The sequence below is a fragment of the Colossoma macropomum genome, unplaced genomic scaffold, assembly GCF_904425465.1.
Source record: "Colossoma macropomum unplaced genomic scaffold, Colossoma_macropomum, whole genome shotgun sequence".
In the NCBI taxonomy this organism is placed as follows: Eukaryota; Metazoa; Chordata; class Actinopteri; order Characiformes; family Serrasalmidae; genus Colossoma; species Colossoma macropomum.
Genome location: NW_023494800.1, coordinates 33,238,597 through 33,254,714, shown reverse-complemented (window position 1 = coordinate 33,254,714; position 16,118 = coordinate 33,238,597). Strand labels below are relative to the sequence as shown.

The following is a 16,118-nucleotide window of genomic DNA, read 5'->3' as shown; positions in this document are numbered from 1 at the left end:
TGCTGGCTGGTTTTGAGGCTCTGTAGCTCCTCCTTCAGGCTGGTAATAGTCGCTTCTCTGAGATGTAGCTCTTCTCTTACTGCAGTGAGCTCATTCCTCAGCGCTTCTCTGTCCTGCTGGAGCTCCTGCACGTCTCATCTCAGTGGTAGCAGTGAGTCTTTCTTTCTGTCTTTCTCTCTCTCTCTTCCTCTCTCTCTCTCTCACTGTCTCACTCTCTCTCACTGTCTCTGTCTCTCCCTCTCTCAGTCTCTCTCTCTTCCTCTCTATCTCTCCCTCTCTCTGTCTGTCTCTCTCTCTTCCTCTCTCTTTCTCTATCTCTCCCTCTCTCTCTCTTCCTCTCTCTGTCTCTCTTTCTCTTTGTCTCTCTTTTTCTCTCTCTCTTTCTCTCACTTACTTACTTCAATTTATTTATTTATTTATCAAACAAAAAATAACAAGAAGTACAGAAAACATTCAGTAGCCGTAAATACATGCATTGCTAAGGGTTCCTAGAGGAAATCATATCATATTAAATTCTTTGACTGCCCTGATCGCATTCAGTGCTTTCTTATTTCTTATTGTATAAGGATGACATATTGGTTAAGATCTAATCGTAATTAGGTTTAGAGAGAGACCATTTTACTTTATGAATATGAAACTTCCCTAATACAAGAAACAGTTGCATGACATACAATTTTCTTACTTCAAACTCATCACATCGAAAATAAAATATCAAACATATGAATCTTTATGACACTCCTGAGCTTTTTTCCCAGTAAAGTTTCACACATCTATCCAAACTTTCATGTGTAAATACAGACGCAAAACAAATTAACAATCATTTCTGTCTATAATCCACAAAAAGTAAGGTGTCAATATTGCACATAAAGATGTAAACAAGCGTACTGACATCTCTTAAAAAAAAAAAAGATAATACAAATTTAGGGATTGCATCAACAACGTACCAAACTTACAAAGCATGTGAAGGAATGTAAACTTGGAAAGGATGTAAGTAGAAAAAAGTATGAAAAAGTCAGGATGTATTAATCAAAAAATAAACAGGACGCATAAATACATAATTAAGAAAATATTTACAATTCTAATGAAACAATACTAAGTGTTGAAAATAGTCAAAAATGAAGAAAGGAAATAAATACATAATTTAGAACATAAATTACAACTTCTGCTTTAATTCCTTAATAACGACTGTGTATGAAGGCTCAGAGTTTGAAGAGAAGAGAATGATCCAGAAGAGATGGAGAACCAGAACCAGGTTTGCTATCACAACAAGAGCAATTAGTAACAATGCTGGATTTATAATTAGACATGCACCATTTTACAAATCTGATGAAGAATTTTAAAAGATGCCTCCAGGACTCAATATCTAAAAACCTGTTCTAGTAAAATGTTACATGAGGTACTCATACAACATCAGACTGAACTGCCTTCTCTTCGTTAGCTGCTTGCTGTGCTATCACAGCTGGTTCCTAAGGAGCTGCTAAATGGTTGCTATGGTATCCCAGCTGGTTTCTAAGGAGCTGCTAAGTGGTTGCTATGGTACCTCAGGTGGTTGCTAAGGTGTTGCTAAGTGGTTGCTATGGTACCCCAGGTGGTTACTAAGAAGCTGCTAAATGGTTGCTATGGTATCCCAGCTGGTTTCTAAGGAGCTGCTAAGTGGTTGCTATGGTACCTCAGGTGGTTGCTAAGGTGTTGCTAAGTGGTTGCTATGTTACCCCAGGTGGTTACTAAGGTATTGCTAAGTGGTTGCTATGGTATCCCAGGTGGTTGCTAAGGTACCCCAGGTGGTTACTAAGGTGTTTCTAAATGGTTGCTATGGTACCCCAGGTGGTTGCTAAATGGTTGCTTTGGTATTCCAGGTAATTGCTAGGGTGTTGCTAAGTGGCTGCAATGGCACTCCCCATGGTTAATAGGGTGTTGCTAATGGACTTGTATCATCATGATATAAATTAGGTGCACAAACTTATGCACCCCATTCATTCCTATGGCGAACAAATTTAACAATGATTGCACGATCATCGTACGACTTTACGACTGTGGGGGACAAAAATACAACAGAAAAAATATAACGATAAGAAGAATATATCGCAGTGCGCAATCACTAATTATGTACTTAGCATTGTATGATGAGGTCAAAACTGCGGCTACAAAAGTGTACAAAACTTCAGTTTAGGTCTAAACCTGCAACACTATCATACATTTCTGGCCACAACTGAGCAACGTAAACAGAACAAAAAGACACTTTTTGACATACAGCATTAATTTACTCGAACTCTTATTCTGTAGTGCAGCGGATTTGTAGTTTCCGGCAGCGCCGTCCTCTGTCTCTCGCTCTGTCCGGTTCCGCTTCCTCTCCCTCGCTCTATTTCAGCCCCGCCGTGTCCTCCATTTCACTCCTCGCGCTCCGGCCGCTCGGTGCAGCTCGCGCTCCTGGTATCAACACAACATGCTGTCCGTTCGCGTCGCGGCCGTTCTGGCCCGCTCCCTGCCCCGGCGGGCTGCTTTCGTAAGTGTGCACCTCCGTTAATATCTGTGGCTTTTCCCGCAGCCTTCACGCAGATCGCCCGTTTTCTGGGTCTGAAGATCAACGGGTGCGCGCGACGCCATCTTGCGCGAGCGAGGCCTGGTTCCCTGCGCTCTTAGGCTTTTAACGTCGCGCGGCAGTTCTTGTAGACGTTACCGTCTGCAGTGAATGCATGAGTCTGCGGCTTTTCTGGATGCGGGCGGCGCGTGCAGAGCTTTGCTGCCCGGGCTGACTGGCGCGTTAATGGCGAATGAATGACATTTAGCCGGTGAAGGTCAGGTTTTGGTCATAAACGCGTCGTGGCTTCTGTCAAACTTCTGTGCTGCAGTTCAGCAACGAAACACTTCGGGTTTTGTCGGAGGCTGAGGTTCGGCTTCCTATTAGTGAGCTTTGTTGGAATTTTCCCGTTCCACCTTAAACGGTGCAGCAGTTGCTGTTATGACGCTGGTTGTGCCAGAAGGTAACTGCTGAAGCATTTAAGGTGGAACGGGGAAATTCGGACAAGAAGCTGACTTAAGCTTTGTGTACCAACTATAGAGTGTGTGTGTGGCTTTCATTACGTTTTTGGTCAGGATGCCGGTTTGGCATTCAGCCTGCTAGCTGACCCCAATCTACAGTTAGCATTGCGAGCTAACCCGTCCCTTCATTAAGTATGACGTGCCTGTTTTTTTGAGTGGCAGTTATGAATCTCAGTGCTTACACTGTATCTGCACTGGTTTGACCATAAATAGGGACAAATCTGTTCGCAATAGCCCAGAAGGACAACACTGTCTGCGCTGACGTTGCTGTTGGTCATGGCACCTGAAGGTCACCAGCCTGCATGCAAGACGCGCCTCTCGGGAGGTTAATCCGCAGCAGTGCTGTTGGTGGACGGCTTGTATTTGACCCTTCATGGTTGTTTCCCTGTTTTTTTCTTAACAGGTTTCCAAGAATGCAGCAGCTGCTGCTTGTGTGGGGGCGAAGAACCTGCACACAGGGAGACCATGGCTGCAGAAGACAGGTGAGCTCTCTCTTTAGTGTGGGGTTTGTTGCATGGCACTTCCTGGAGTTAATGCTTTCAATGATGTCCTTTTTGTAACCTTGCCAAATGTCTTTTCAGGCACCGCCGAGGTTTCCAGCATTCTGGAAGAGAAGATTCTGGGAGCAGACACCGGTGCAGATCTTGAGGAGACTGGGCGTGTGCTGTCAATCGGTGATGGTATTGCCCGTGTGTACGGGCTGAGGAACGTGCAGGCCGAAGAGATGGTGGAATTCTCCTCTGGGCTGAAGGTGAGCAAGCCTGGGGTCTTTTGGGTTGCTGGTCTGGTGGGGTTTGGGTTTAGGGGTCATGGGGCTGAGGTCACAGTCAGCATAGGGCATTAGCTCTGGGGTCATGGTGTTCGAATGTTTGCTTGGGCTAATGGTTATGCTAGAGTAATATTTGTTGTTCTTAACTGTTAATCAAGTGATCTGGGTTTCTTAAAGATTCCGACTGTAACAAATGGACAAACATGCTTAGTAAGGGTGTGACTTTAACTACAGTATTAAAACCAAAGAGTTAAAAATTGTATACTTTTAAGCTGTCGCTGATGGGACATTTCGCCATTTGGTATTGATCGCTTAGTTGCACTGTTGAGGTCACAGTCTTTGTAATTACAAAAGTGTTGACCTTGCTTTATCTTTTTGTTCTGAAAGTTTTCAGAGCCAGACTAGTCTTTGTAGAATAGCAAAGCTCTGTGGAGTTGAGAATATCGCATGTTGAAAATTACAGCCAAACTTGACCTCAATTGGAAACTGAATCAAATCTGAGAATGTATATTGTTATACCTCAATGCTAAATCGTCACACTAAATCGTCCTGAAAAAAATCAAATTTACACATAGTATCCTGTTTGCCAAAAATACATTATAAAAGTTTGGCTTCCTCTTACTGTAAGACACTGAAGATTGAAAATATGCTTTATCATGAAAATTGACAGCTCATCACTGACTTATCTAAAGTAAATTTTCTTTAATTACTTAAACTCAATTACATGATTAATCATGAATGCCCTATCAGGCACACAGTTTGCTTTTTTTTGTGTGTTTTTGAAGAAATGCAAAGTTTCCCCAGAGGTGTTGGAATCCCTTTTAATACTGACTTTTTTTTGTTCTGCCAATTCTAGGGTATGTCTCTGAACTTGGAGCCTGACAACGTTGGTGTTGTGGTGTTTGGTAATGACAAGCTGATCAAGGAGGGTGATATTGTGAAGAGAACCGGAGCCATCGTGGACGTGCCTGTCGGAGAGGAGCTGCTGGGCCGTGTTGTTGATGCTCTGGGAAATGCTATTGATGGCAAGGTCTGCCTACCGTAAACTCTGTCTACTGTTCATTTCCAGTTTCCCTAATCAGTCACATCCAATTGTGTTTAATTGTAGGAGATCCTTTTTAGGATGTTTGTTTCCAAAGGTGCTTTGAATTAGCAATCTGAGGTTTTTCTTTCATCTTAGTAACTTCTTTTTTCCCCCTCTCTTACCCTAGGGTCCTCTGGGTTCTAAGCAGAGAAGGCGTGTTGGGCTGAAGGCTCCTGGCATCATCCCCCGTATCTCTGTGAGGGAGCCCATGCAGACAGGCATCAAGGCCGTAGACAGCCTGGTGCCCATTGGTCGTGGACAGCGAGAGCTGATCATTGGAGACCGACAGACTGGGTATGGGATTAGGGAATAGGGGTACTGGGTGGGGCCAGACAATCTAACTGATCCCACCATGATTTACATGCCCTATATACACTTATCAGCAGGGCTGATTTACAAAGGACAGTTCAGGCATTTAAATGCGGCCTGAGTTCTTAACATTTCAGGTAAAACCTCCATAATTTTAAAACTTTGCTCACTATTTCATGTTTTTGGTTTTCAGCAAAACCGCCATTGCCATCGACACAATCATTAACCAGAAGCGTTTCAACGATGGCACCGATGAGAAAAAGAAGCTGTATTGTATCTATGTGGCCATCGGGCAGAAACGATCCACTGTGGCCCAGCTGGTCAAGAGGCTGACTGATGCAGATGCCATGAAGTACACCATTGTGGTGTCTGCCACAGCCTCAGATGCTGCTCCCCTGCAGTACCTGGCCCCCTACTCTGGCTGCTCCATGGGAGAGTACTTCAGAGACAACGGCAAGCACGCCCTGATCATCTACGATGATCTGTCCAAACAGGTGAGGGCTGGCTGGACAACAGTGGTTGTGGGCAGGGAATCACTGTAAAAGCCTGAATGAAACATTACAAGTTGTGTCCATTATTTTTATTATTGTCTAAGATTGGGCTAAACTTTGAAAGGACCAAGTTACACTCTGAATCTTGGGGGTTATAATCTTATCCTTGTCACTGTAATGCTTTGTTTTCCAGTTGAAGTTGATGTAATTTATTGTATTACTATGCAAGATGGTTAAAGCAGTTAATTCCTTTACTCACTCATCCATGTAAGGCTGTCCCTGGTCTTTGGTCAGCTTGTTTTAGGACTCCTTTTTGGAAAGGATATTATGAATGTTTAGGACTTGTAATGGAGAATCCGTAATGCTTTAACTAACCTTTCGTTAAATAAACAATGCTTAACTTCTCTACTGTTCTTAATGGATTTTGGAATAACAATCTTAGTACTCTGGCTGAATGTGAAATGGCATGTAATCAGTTTCATACCCCTGCTGTTCCTGTTTGGTGTAGGCTGTGGCCTATCGTCAGATGTCCCTGCTGCTGCGCCGTCCTCCTGGTCGTGAGGCCTACCCAGGTGATGTGTTCTACCTGCACTCCCGTCTGCTGGAGAGAGCTGCCAAGATGAACGACAACTTCGGTGGTGGTTCCCTCACAGCCCTGCCCGTGATCGAGACCCAGGCCGGAGACGTATCTGCTTACATTCCCACCAACGTCATCTCCATCACTGATGGACAGGTGAGTGGGACGTGGTATCTTAGCACTGCGTATACTGCAAGGCTTTGCGTGTTGTCTTCTCTTAAATTCTATCCAAGTGCATGAAACAAGGTACTTGCTGTGTACCTGAAAATCTCACTATGTATAATGGAGCGTATACATGTGAAATTTGTTTACTAATTCTGCCTTCCTGTGTTCACAGATCTTCTTGGAGACTGAGTTGTTCTACAAGGGTATCCGCCCTGCCATTAATGTGGGTCTGTCTGTGTCCCGTGTGGGCTCTGCTGCTCAGACTAGGGCCATGAAGCAGGTGAGTTCGTTATGGAATAGATGAAACTAGATTCAGTTCTGCACCCAAACACTGGTTAAACAAGCTAAGCAGGGCTTGTGACTATTGTCCATAACTGATGTTTTCATAATGGTGGAATCCATTTGACTTTGTCAGAAGAACGCTTATGCATTTCAGTACAGCACTGAGTTTAATGTGTGTCTCAGGTTGCCGGTACGATGAAGCTGGAGCTGGCCCAGTACCGTGAGGTTGCTGCTTTTGCGCAGTTCGGCTCTGATCTGGATGCCGCCACCCAGCAACTGCTGAACAGGGGCGTGCGGCTCACAGAGCTGCTGAAACAGGGTCAATATGGTGAGTATCACAGCACCTCCTACTGGTGTACTAGTGTTCTCCAGCTTCTTGTTTTGTAGAGTGGTTTTTGTGCACCAAAATGCATGATGGAGCTTTTTAAGGGTTGTTAGTCTTGATAAGCTGAAGTGCTGTATTACAGTGCCTGTCAAGGACTATTTGATTAACCCTTCCCAGCCCCACATATTTAATTTATTCCAAGTGTGACTTCTACACTTACAGCTAATCCTTCAAAAGCTCATTAGTTAAATGTAGATGTTATGTAGGATGTGGAATCCAACAGTTTTGTGGGCACTGCAGCTCTTGGTAAACCGTGTAGAGTTCAGTGTCATTACCTCATTGATTTGAGAAACTTTTTTCCAGCTCCCATGGCAATTGAGGAGCAGGTGGCAGTTATCTATGCTGGTGTGAGGGGCCACTTAGACAAAATGGAGCCCAGCAAGATCACAAAGTTTGAGAAAGCCTTCCTGCAACATGTTCGCAGCCAGCACCAAGAACTGCTTGCAACCATTAGGTAACTTTTTTGATTTTCACACCCATCTTCTAGGGACCTATCGATCATTCTTGAATGTTTAAAAAGGAACTGGAACTGGACTCATCAGTTGGCAAAGCCTCAAGGATAAATTCCAGTTCACAACCTTTTCATGTTGCATTCTTTAGAAGAGTATCAAAGATCAAAATTAAGCTTGCACTTCTGGAGCCCTTTTTGTCCCTTCTAACTAGCTTGTTTCCTGTTTCAGGGCTGATGGCAAGATCTCTGATGCATCAGATGCCAAGCTTAAGGAAACTGTGCTGACCTTCTTGTCAAGCTTCGAGTAATGTTTCCCCCTTTTCGCTCATGTTTTGTCCATGTTTGCTTACAGCGCTCTGGTTAAGTTTATACGAACGTCAAAATTCAAGTGGCACTTGATCCTCAATGTACAGAAGTCTCCTAACAGAGAATAAAGTGTTCTACTCCATTTGCTGACTTGTGTGTTTGTGTCTACCAACATGGATTTGTTTTTCCCCTGCTACTTTGGGCATGGCAAGGGAAAAGAAGGAAATGAGGGCCTCTCCACGTTGGAATAAAGCCTTGTCCTTGAATCAGAAAGGTGACGAGTTCATGATCAGCAGCAGAATGCTGCAAATTAAGACGTATCCCAAATAGAATACAAAGCATAATATACGTTTAGTGGCCTGGTTTTGTCCTTATTCTGGAGCCCAGTCCAACATTAGGATATATCTGAAAAGTGATGCTGCAGGTTTTCCATCCCCACAAAGTAAGGGCACACAAAACCGTTGAAGACTGATGCTAACTTATTAGAGAAGTGGCATTGGGTGTATTCAAGATTGTTTGGATTGAAACCCTGCAGCCACACTGGATTAAACTGAACACCCCTTTAGTAGGACCTCAGTAAATTACTTAAATTAACTAATGACAAACACGCATAAATGTAGTTTCAAAAACAAGCTGACAACCCCACATTATACACCTCATATACCACACCTGATTCAATTCTAGCTAATTGGCATGCCCCTTGTTTGCTGACTCAGGTGTGGGATGAGATCTGCAGTTCTGTGGGAAACTCAGAACTTTAGTGGAACTAAAGTATATTCTGCATGGTAACTGTTCATTTGCTCTCATTCTCTTTATTGATCATTTTAGCCCTAAAAGTAAACCTTCACATAAAATGCTATTCACTTAAAGTCAAAAGTGGCCATTTTTAACCTTTATTTCTTGTCCCTCTTCATTTAACATGGTTCAAAATACTATAATACTTAAGACAGAATTCTTGTTTTTCTGCAATCTTTTATCAAAGTGTAGTGACTCTTGGCTGCCTTGAATACATTCTCCAAGGCTTTCTTACTTTACAGTGCACCAGTTTGGGCAGGGGATGAAATACATTTTACTTATTCCTCCCACCACCTTTAACTGTACTAAAAACCCTATCACAACAGGAAAACATGTTGAATTTTCCAATTAATGTTAAGACAAATGTAATCAAGCACATTAGGTTCACAACCAGTAGTAGTGAAGGTCCAGTGTTCTGTTTTCATGACCGTGGCCCTTAGATAAATTAACATTTAGATGTGCAAGTAACAAAGAACCAAAACAAATAATGGGTGCCACATAGTGGAGAGATCAAAAAATGTCATTCCAGCCCCAAGTTTGTTAATCATGTATTAAAAGAAGTTACATTTTCCAGTTTCTCTCTTAACCTCTATCATAGCAGTCCTGTCTGCTAGATTTCCCTCTTGGGAAAACTCCTCATGAAACCACTTGACTTGGATATGTTCTTTCTGGCATTTTTTTTAATTACATTTTATTTTGGACCATTAGTTGAGCTGAAGAAGTTAAAATTGTATTTCATTTAAAATGTATTTTACAGTCATTATGAATGTGTCAATTCAATGGAACAACAACTTAGTACATTTACAAGTGATTTTACCAGACAACTACAGTAGCTCAAGCTGAGAATCACAAACAAAAACACAAAAAAGTACAAAGTGAGTGCATTCAGTGGTGTGTGGAGAAGTGCATATTAAAGCATTTGACTTAAAACGTGAATAACGAGTGATTCTCTCAAACCCACGGCAATGAACTCGAGCACGGGCTAAATCTACTGTAGAGCAGGAACGTGAACTGTGCCCGTGAACGTGACTTCAAAGGTGTGAACTGTGATGAGTGTGCGTCATGAAGGAGATAAAACTTCGAGGCGGGTGTTTGAAGACTGAAGAATTCTAGACCGGATTAGAGTTTTCATCCAAGCGTTCCCGAATCCTTAAATGGCCTTGAGTTCCAGACTGCTGTGAACAGCGTGCGTCTCAGACCCAGTACTGTTTGATTGTGATAGGGGGTGCATGGTGTCTGTGTTTGGGTACGTGGTTCTGCGTGACGTAACTTGGGTCGTAATAATCCCACTCAAGGCCGGACGCCCAGGTCGCCCCCGGGAAACCGTCGCTGTCCGCCGACAGGATCCGCAAAGACACACCTGAATGGTTATTCGTGAATATTTACACACTGTGCACGGTAGCTGAAACTCACACACAATTCATCATGAACACAAGATAATCAAATTTAGGGTTTTTCATTTCCTCACTCCAAATGTTTGGTGTCTTTGTTCTGTACTGCACCTATAAGACTAACGTAGCTAACAAGTAATGGAAGCTTATACCCATCAATTAGCATAGTGCAAACCACATACCTTAAAGCGTGCTGAGCTGTTAGGCGAGACTATTTACGCTTACTTATGTCGATTCTGACACAGACATACTGCTGTTTCCTACACTTAAAAAAGAAGGTTCTTCAAGTGTTCTTTAGTAAAGAAAAAGGTTCTATATAGAACCATGAACACTCAAAAAAATCAACTGCACACTGAAAGGATTCTTTGCATCGTAAAAAGGGGTTCCTCAGATTGATGGAGAACGTGCTATAGATGGTTGTATATAGCACAGAAAAGGGTTCTTCTATTGTTACAAGCATCGGAACAGTAGAAGAACCCTTTTTTGGTGCTGTATAGTCCATCAATCTGAGGAACTTTTCATGATGCAAAGAGCCTTTTCAGCATGCAAATGGACAGTGTTCATGGATCTATATAGAACCATTTTCTTTACTAAAGAACCCTTGAAGAACCATCTTTTTAAGAGTGACATGAAAAACTGCTCCAATTCTATTACTCATCTGCATTAGCTTTGTATTTCCAGCACAAAACTACAGAAGCAAATTTCAGACACCAAACATGCCTTAAGTACATGAGAAAACAGCAAAACTGTGTGAATGTGACGGTAAGGTACTTTAAAGGAGGACTACACCCATGTTTTAAAAGTTCTGCACAACAGTGACTGAGAAACAGAGTCATTCAGAGTGGTTTAATGTGAAGTGGTTCACTGTAAAGAAAGTTACAGACTCAGATCTCTTTTTTTCAGTGGTGGTGATAGGAACCAGGGGTCACCATGACTACAAATACAGCCATTTTATTCACTATCCAAAACCAGCAATGCACCACTTCTGAGTTGTAATACTGGCGATAGCAAAACGGTAGTAAGTCTGAAAATAAATAAATAAATAAATCTTTGGGGGCTGTGTTACCTTACAATGCCCTGCATGTACCTCTCAGCCATTTAGACCTAAACTTTATCTTAAAACTATTGTAAAAGAATGTCTCTGGCATCAGGCAGTGTATTCATAACCATTTAGTGTAATAACTTAGTGATGGAGCTTTCAGAGGCATTAAACACTTCAGACGTCTGGTTCCTATCATCACCACTGTGAACAATTTTGATTTTGGTGAGTCTCTCCAAAACAGATAAACACATCAAGCCACACTGAATGAGTTTGTTTACATCTTAAGAATGCAAATATTTTTGAAAATTTGGAATTCCCCTTTAAGCTCTATCTGATATGCCAAAATATCTAAACACTTACCTTTCCATCGGCCAGCAGCTATGTTGTAACTGAATCATGTCTATCTAAGAATGTAATAGACCTAAAACGTATACTTACTCTCATCTTCCAAAACAACCTACCACAATCAGAGCTGCAGAGATATTTTAAACTCACCTGCACTGGCGCCGAAGTCACTGTCGAGCCCAGGTCCGGCAGCTGAAGAACTTGTGGAAGCTACAAAGCATGAGGCCTCCTGAGGAATGCTGCTGATGATCTCACCCTCCACGTGGACCTTATCCAGAGATATGAGCTCCAACTCCATCGTGCTACTCCGGCGCATCATCCTTACAGGTACCGAAACCCTCTGCTCACAGACAAATGACAGAGAACCACACTGCGGATCAGGACTGGGCGCTAAGATTTGGCTAAGATACACATTAATGTGATTCCTTTAAGGTGTCCAGAGTCTGTATCCACAACCCAACTCAGGAGGGCCACATCTGATCTGTTTAGAACTACACTCTTGGCCCAAAGGGTTCTCAGAGTGATGCTGTGGAAAAACCATTTTAGCTCCCTAAAAACCATGTATATAAATTACAAAGAACCTATTAAAAGGTATAAACAATGTGTAGGGTGCTTTACCAATGTAAAGGTTCTTCTTCCAATAAGTGCAGGTTCTTAAAACTTCTTTATACTCACAATGCCATCCAGTGAAATGTTCTTTAAGGAACAAAAATGATTCTTTCATGCCGTCACAGAAAGAACCCTTTCTAGAATAGTGGTTAATAACCAGAACATTTTGACGGATCTGTATTTTCAAATGCTAATACTTGTGAAAAGGTCAGTCTACCGTTCCCTCATTTTCATTGTAGTCCACACTGAAGTCTTAATTGTTTTTGTTTGTCGTTTACTGTGTTGGTTCTGCAGCTGGACAGCTTTGCTGTTGCTCACACTTCGGAGCTTCAGCACTTTGTTTTAAACAAAAAGGATCCAAACCAGAAGAACAAAGCAAGTTTCAGTTCCTATTAATCTCCACTTCAATTCTATAGGAATACAAAGACAAGTCTATATGTGGACCAGGTACTCTTAAAAACACAGTTCTTCAAGGGTTCTTTAGTAAAGGAAATGGTTCTATTTAAAACCATAAGTTCTAATTTCATGCTTAAATGGTTCTTTGCATGGTGACATGGTTCTTCACATTGATGGAGAAAGTGTTGTATACAGTTCCATATACACAGGATGGTTCTTTAAGGGTTCTTCAGTAATGAAAATGGTTCTGTACAGAACCCTCAAAGAACTCTCGAAGAACACTCAATGAACTCTGCATGATTAAAGCGCTCTTAGAACGGTGAAACGGTTCTTTAGATGAAGAATGTGTGGTATATGGTTCTATATAGTACTTTGTTGTGCTATTATTACGATGTCAGGCTTGTAACGATAAAAGAACCCTTTTTGGTACTATACAGAACCATTTTCAAAAATGTTTTATATAAAACCATATAAAACACATTGCCTATCCACCATGCAAAGAACCATTTAAGCATGCCAATGATTCTACATAGAACTCATGGTTCTAAATAAAACCATTCCCTTTACTAAAGAACCCTTGAAGAACCATGTTTTTAATAGTGTTCTTGAATCACCACTTCACTGATGTAACTTTAGCTTTTTACCCTGCTGGGAGTCGCGAGCTGCTCCGGCGAGTTGGGCGGCACGACGTTGCCTCGCTCCGCATCCGACTCGCTGGAGTGCAGCAGCAGGACCGGGGCGCTCCCCCTCCGCCACGAGCGCAGCGAACCCGAGCCCGCGTGCGTGGCTCCGTCCGGCCGCAGCAGCCTCACGCGCCGCTCCGCCGACGACACGAGTGACGACGTGACTGGCGGCGCGAGCTCGGGCGCGGACGAAAAGCAGTTGGCTGTCCTCGCGCGACCGCACGAGAAGCGGCGCGTGGACACTGGCGAGTGCGAGCGCGAGCCCGAGAGCGCGCTCTCGGAGTCGCAGCGCGCGCCTTTCCTCCTCTTCGCGAGACGCAGGAGCTTGTAGCCCAACAGCAGGCAGTGGAGCAGCAACAGCACGAGCAGCGCGCACGGTGCCAGCGCGAGCACCAGCAGCGTCAGCCCCGAGACAGGCAGGCGCTCGCGCAGCTGCTCTGTGGACGGAGCGGCCGTTATTAACGGCTCAGACATCTCATCCCAGAAAAGAGGGCGAAACTACGGCTTAACGGGCCGCACAGGTTAAACGCAGCCGTTACCGGCTGGAGTGAAAAAGTCGCTGTAAAGGGAACAGAAGTCACCCGTATGTGACGGTTTATCACTAAAACTACGACCTGACGACTCGGTCGGCTCGCTTACACGCAGCTAACGCCGTTAGTAAAACGACAGAGGCAAAAAAGTTAAAATAAAGACGAATTTGCGTCGAATTATCACTAAAAACACAACTCCGCGGTACAGTCGACTGGTTTAAATGCAGGTGTGTCGAATTCACACCGATTAAATTCCGACTAGTCGGTCAAACTGGAGCGATTCGGCTCGGCTAATCGCTGTGCTAAGCTTAATTAGCAGCGGGTCGCTACAGCAGAAACACCCGGGCTGTCCTCTCTTAAAACGGGGTCTATGGAAAAACTACTCGTCGAAGACTTACCTCGTACGAGCCCAGATGTGTTGCTCCGTTCATTATCTGAGACCTTTTCTCTTTAAATCCGTAAACCGAGCTGGTTCTAAGTAAAGTTAGCTACCGCTAACAGCTACCGCCGCGGTGCCAGTTGACGTCACACGAGTGAAGCCGCGCGCCTGGTCTAAAATCAGCGGTTTTTCAACATTATAACTCTACAACAAGACTGTTATTCTATAGACACGTTACCCAAGGTTTATTTCTTCCCTTCTCGGCCATTAAGGTTGGTCGCTAGCCCTGTGTAATTATGAGAAACCCTCAGAAACCCTCTGTGTTTTAAAGCGCTCAATTTACGCCTAATCTGACTAAAACTACATTTCCCAGCAGCCCATACTCGGGATCGTGTCATAGCGTCGTTTGTAGTGTTAAAATAAGAACATTGTGAATTTATTATCTAATATTTCTTACAGAAAACCTATTCTGGCTTTATTTTATGTGCACATGTTATGTTTGGTTTCTTTTGACAGAAGCATGGAAACTCAGATATATGATGAACGTGGTGCTTGTTCTAGTTCTAGTCTGAGTTCCACGTACATAAATGTAACTACTAAAAAACATTCATGTTCTTCTAAATGAAGCTAGAGTCAAGTCAAGTCAAGAGGCTTTTATTGTCATTCCATCTATGTACAAGTACACAGTGGAGTGAAATTACGTTCCTCCAGGAACAATACAATAAATTCAATAAATTAAGCAGACATTAGACACAGTAAACAGACCGGACAGTGCAGCACCAACGCAGCACTCATTTCTGGACATGAGGTAGTGGAATAAGGTGCAGACATATTTGACGTGATGTGATCTGTAAGTTACGTCAGATAACATACATATATACCGCAGTTACTGAGGTAGTAACACAGTGTAAACACAGTATTGGCAGCAATGTTCCAGATAGATAGGGGGGGATTTAGTTCAGTCCTTGTGAGTTTAAAAACCTGATCGCTTGAGGAACAAAGCTGTAGCAGAGTCTGGCAGTGATGGCACGGATGCTCCGGTACCTTCTACCATACGGCAGCAGTGAAAAAAGTCTGTGTGAGGGATGGATGGGGTCGTTCACGATGCTGGTGGCTTTACGGATGCAGCGTGTGGTGTAGATGTCCATGATGGAGGGGAGAGAGACCCCGATGATCCTCTCAGCTGTCCTCACTATGCGCTGTAGGGTCTTGCAGTCGGAGACGGTGCAATTCCCAAACCAGGCGATGATGCAGCTGCTCAGAATGCTCTCCACAGTCCCCCTGTAGAACATGGTGAGGATGGGAGGGGGGAGATGAGTCTTCTTCAGTCTCTGTAGGAAGTAGAGGCGCTGCTGGGCTCTCTTGGCTATGGAGTTGGTGTTGAGGGACCAGGTGAGGTTCTCTCTGATGTGGACGCCGAGGAACTTGGTGCTATACTTGGTGGTATAGATTGAACTCTATACCAATACAAAAGCCAAAAAAACTGTCAATGGATGTATGAAATGTAATATTTTCATATAAAGGTCAAGGCCTCGCCTCTTTCTTTTCTTTTTTTTTCTTTTATGTGCAGGTATGTATGCATTTTATGCATTTCTCTTTTTCTAGCTGTATGGTTTAATGATGACCCTGGCATATGTGTTTTGTTTTACTGTATGTTTGTGTTCACCACAGTTTAACTGTAGTGTTTTGCATCTTTTGTTACACCTGCAAATTATAGCAAAGGACATTCTGAATTTCACACGGTGTCAAAATCAAACCAAATGTCTGATGTTTGCTCTGTGTTTTGCGTCTTCCAAGTAAGTAATTGAGCTGCGATTTGTTTCTATCCATTTTAGCATGTGTAAAATGTGATTTTAAAGAAATATAACATGCAAATGAAAAACTGAAGCAGTTTTTGTAGATACTGCAAAAGTGCAACCAGGAGCCTAAACGTTCACCACTTTGTGTTAATCATTATTATCACAGCGGCCCCTTTTACTCCATTGTAGACAGTGAGTCCAAGGCCTGTGTTTCACATACCAACACACCTGATCCAGCTCATTATCAAGACACTTTTATATTCATAGCTTATAATTAATAGTGCTAATTTA

General features: G+C 43.1%; 2 protein-coding genes across 2 annotated transcripts; one reads left to right on the top strand and one right to left on the bottom strand.

Moving 5' to 3' along the window:
* Positions 1-2,343: 2,343 nt before the first annotated feature.
* On the top strand, positions 2,344-8,000 carry atp5fa1 (ATP synthase F1 subunit alpha). Its single transcript, XM_036587847.1, has 11 exons — positions 2,344-2,503; positions 3,443-3,521; positions 3,621-3,790; positions 4,665-4,838; positions 5,020-5,186; positions 5,395-5,695; positions 6,201-6,425; positions 6,607-6,714; positions 6,900-7,044; positions 7,405-7,555; positions 7,782-8,000. Exons 1-11 carry the CDS (start codon positions 2,444-2,446, stop codon positions 7,858-7,860), a joined length of 1,659 nt encoding a protein of 552 aa, XP_036443740.1. The 5' UTR covers positions 2,344-2,443; the 3' UTR covers positions 7,861-8,000.
* Positions 8,001-9,677: 1,677 nt separating this feature from the next.
* On the bottom strand, positions 9,678-13,593 carry hwa (huluwa). The gene is made up of 3 exons (XM_036587663.1): positions 13,081-13,593; positions 11,582-11,771; positions 9,678-10,013 (listed from the first exon to the last, which is right to left on the bottom strand). The coding sequence occupies exons 1-3, from the start codon at positions 13,591-13,593 to the stop codon at positions 9,847-9,849; spliced, it is 870 nt and encodes a 289-aa protein (XP_036443556.1). The 3' UTR covers positions 9,678-9,846.
* Between the last annotated feature and the right edge of the window lie 2,525 nt (positions 13,594-16,118).

Excerpts from the sequence above, each read along its gene's own strand:
- hwa (XM_036587663.1), bottom strand. The coding sequence starts at position 13,593 with ATGTCTGAGCCGTTAATAACGGCCGCTCCGTCCACAGAGCAGCTGCGC. Across the intron at positions 11,772-13,080 it reads AGCTCGCGACTCCCAGCAGG|AGGGTTTCGGTACCTGTAAG; the intron begins GTAAAAAGCTAA and ends GTCTGTGAGCAG. Across the intron at positions 10,014-11,581 it reads TGACTTCGGCGCCAGTGCAG|GTGTGTCTTTGCGGATCCTG; the intron begins GTGAGTTTAAAA and ends ATAACCATTCAG.
- atp5fa1 (XM_036587847.1), top strand. The coding sequence starts at position 2,444 with ATGCTGTCCGTTCGCGTCGCGGCCGTTCTGGCCCGCTCCCTGCCCCGG. Across the intron at positions 5,696-6,200 it reads ACGATGATCTGTCCAAACAG|GCTGTGGCCTATCGTCAGAT; the intron begins GTGAGGGCTGGC and ends TGTTTGGTGTAG. Across the intron at positions 7,045-7,404 it reads GCTGAAACAGGGTCAATATG|CTCCCATGGCAATTGAGGAG; the intron begins GTGAGTATCACA and ends ACTTTTTTCCAG.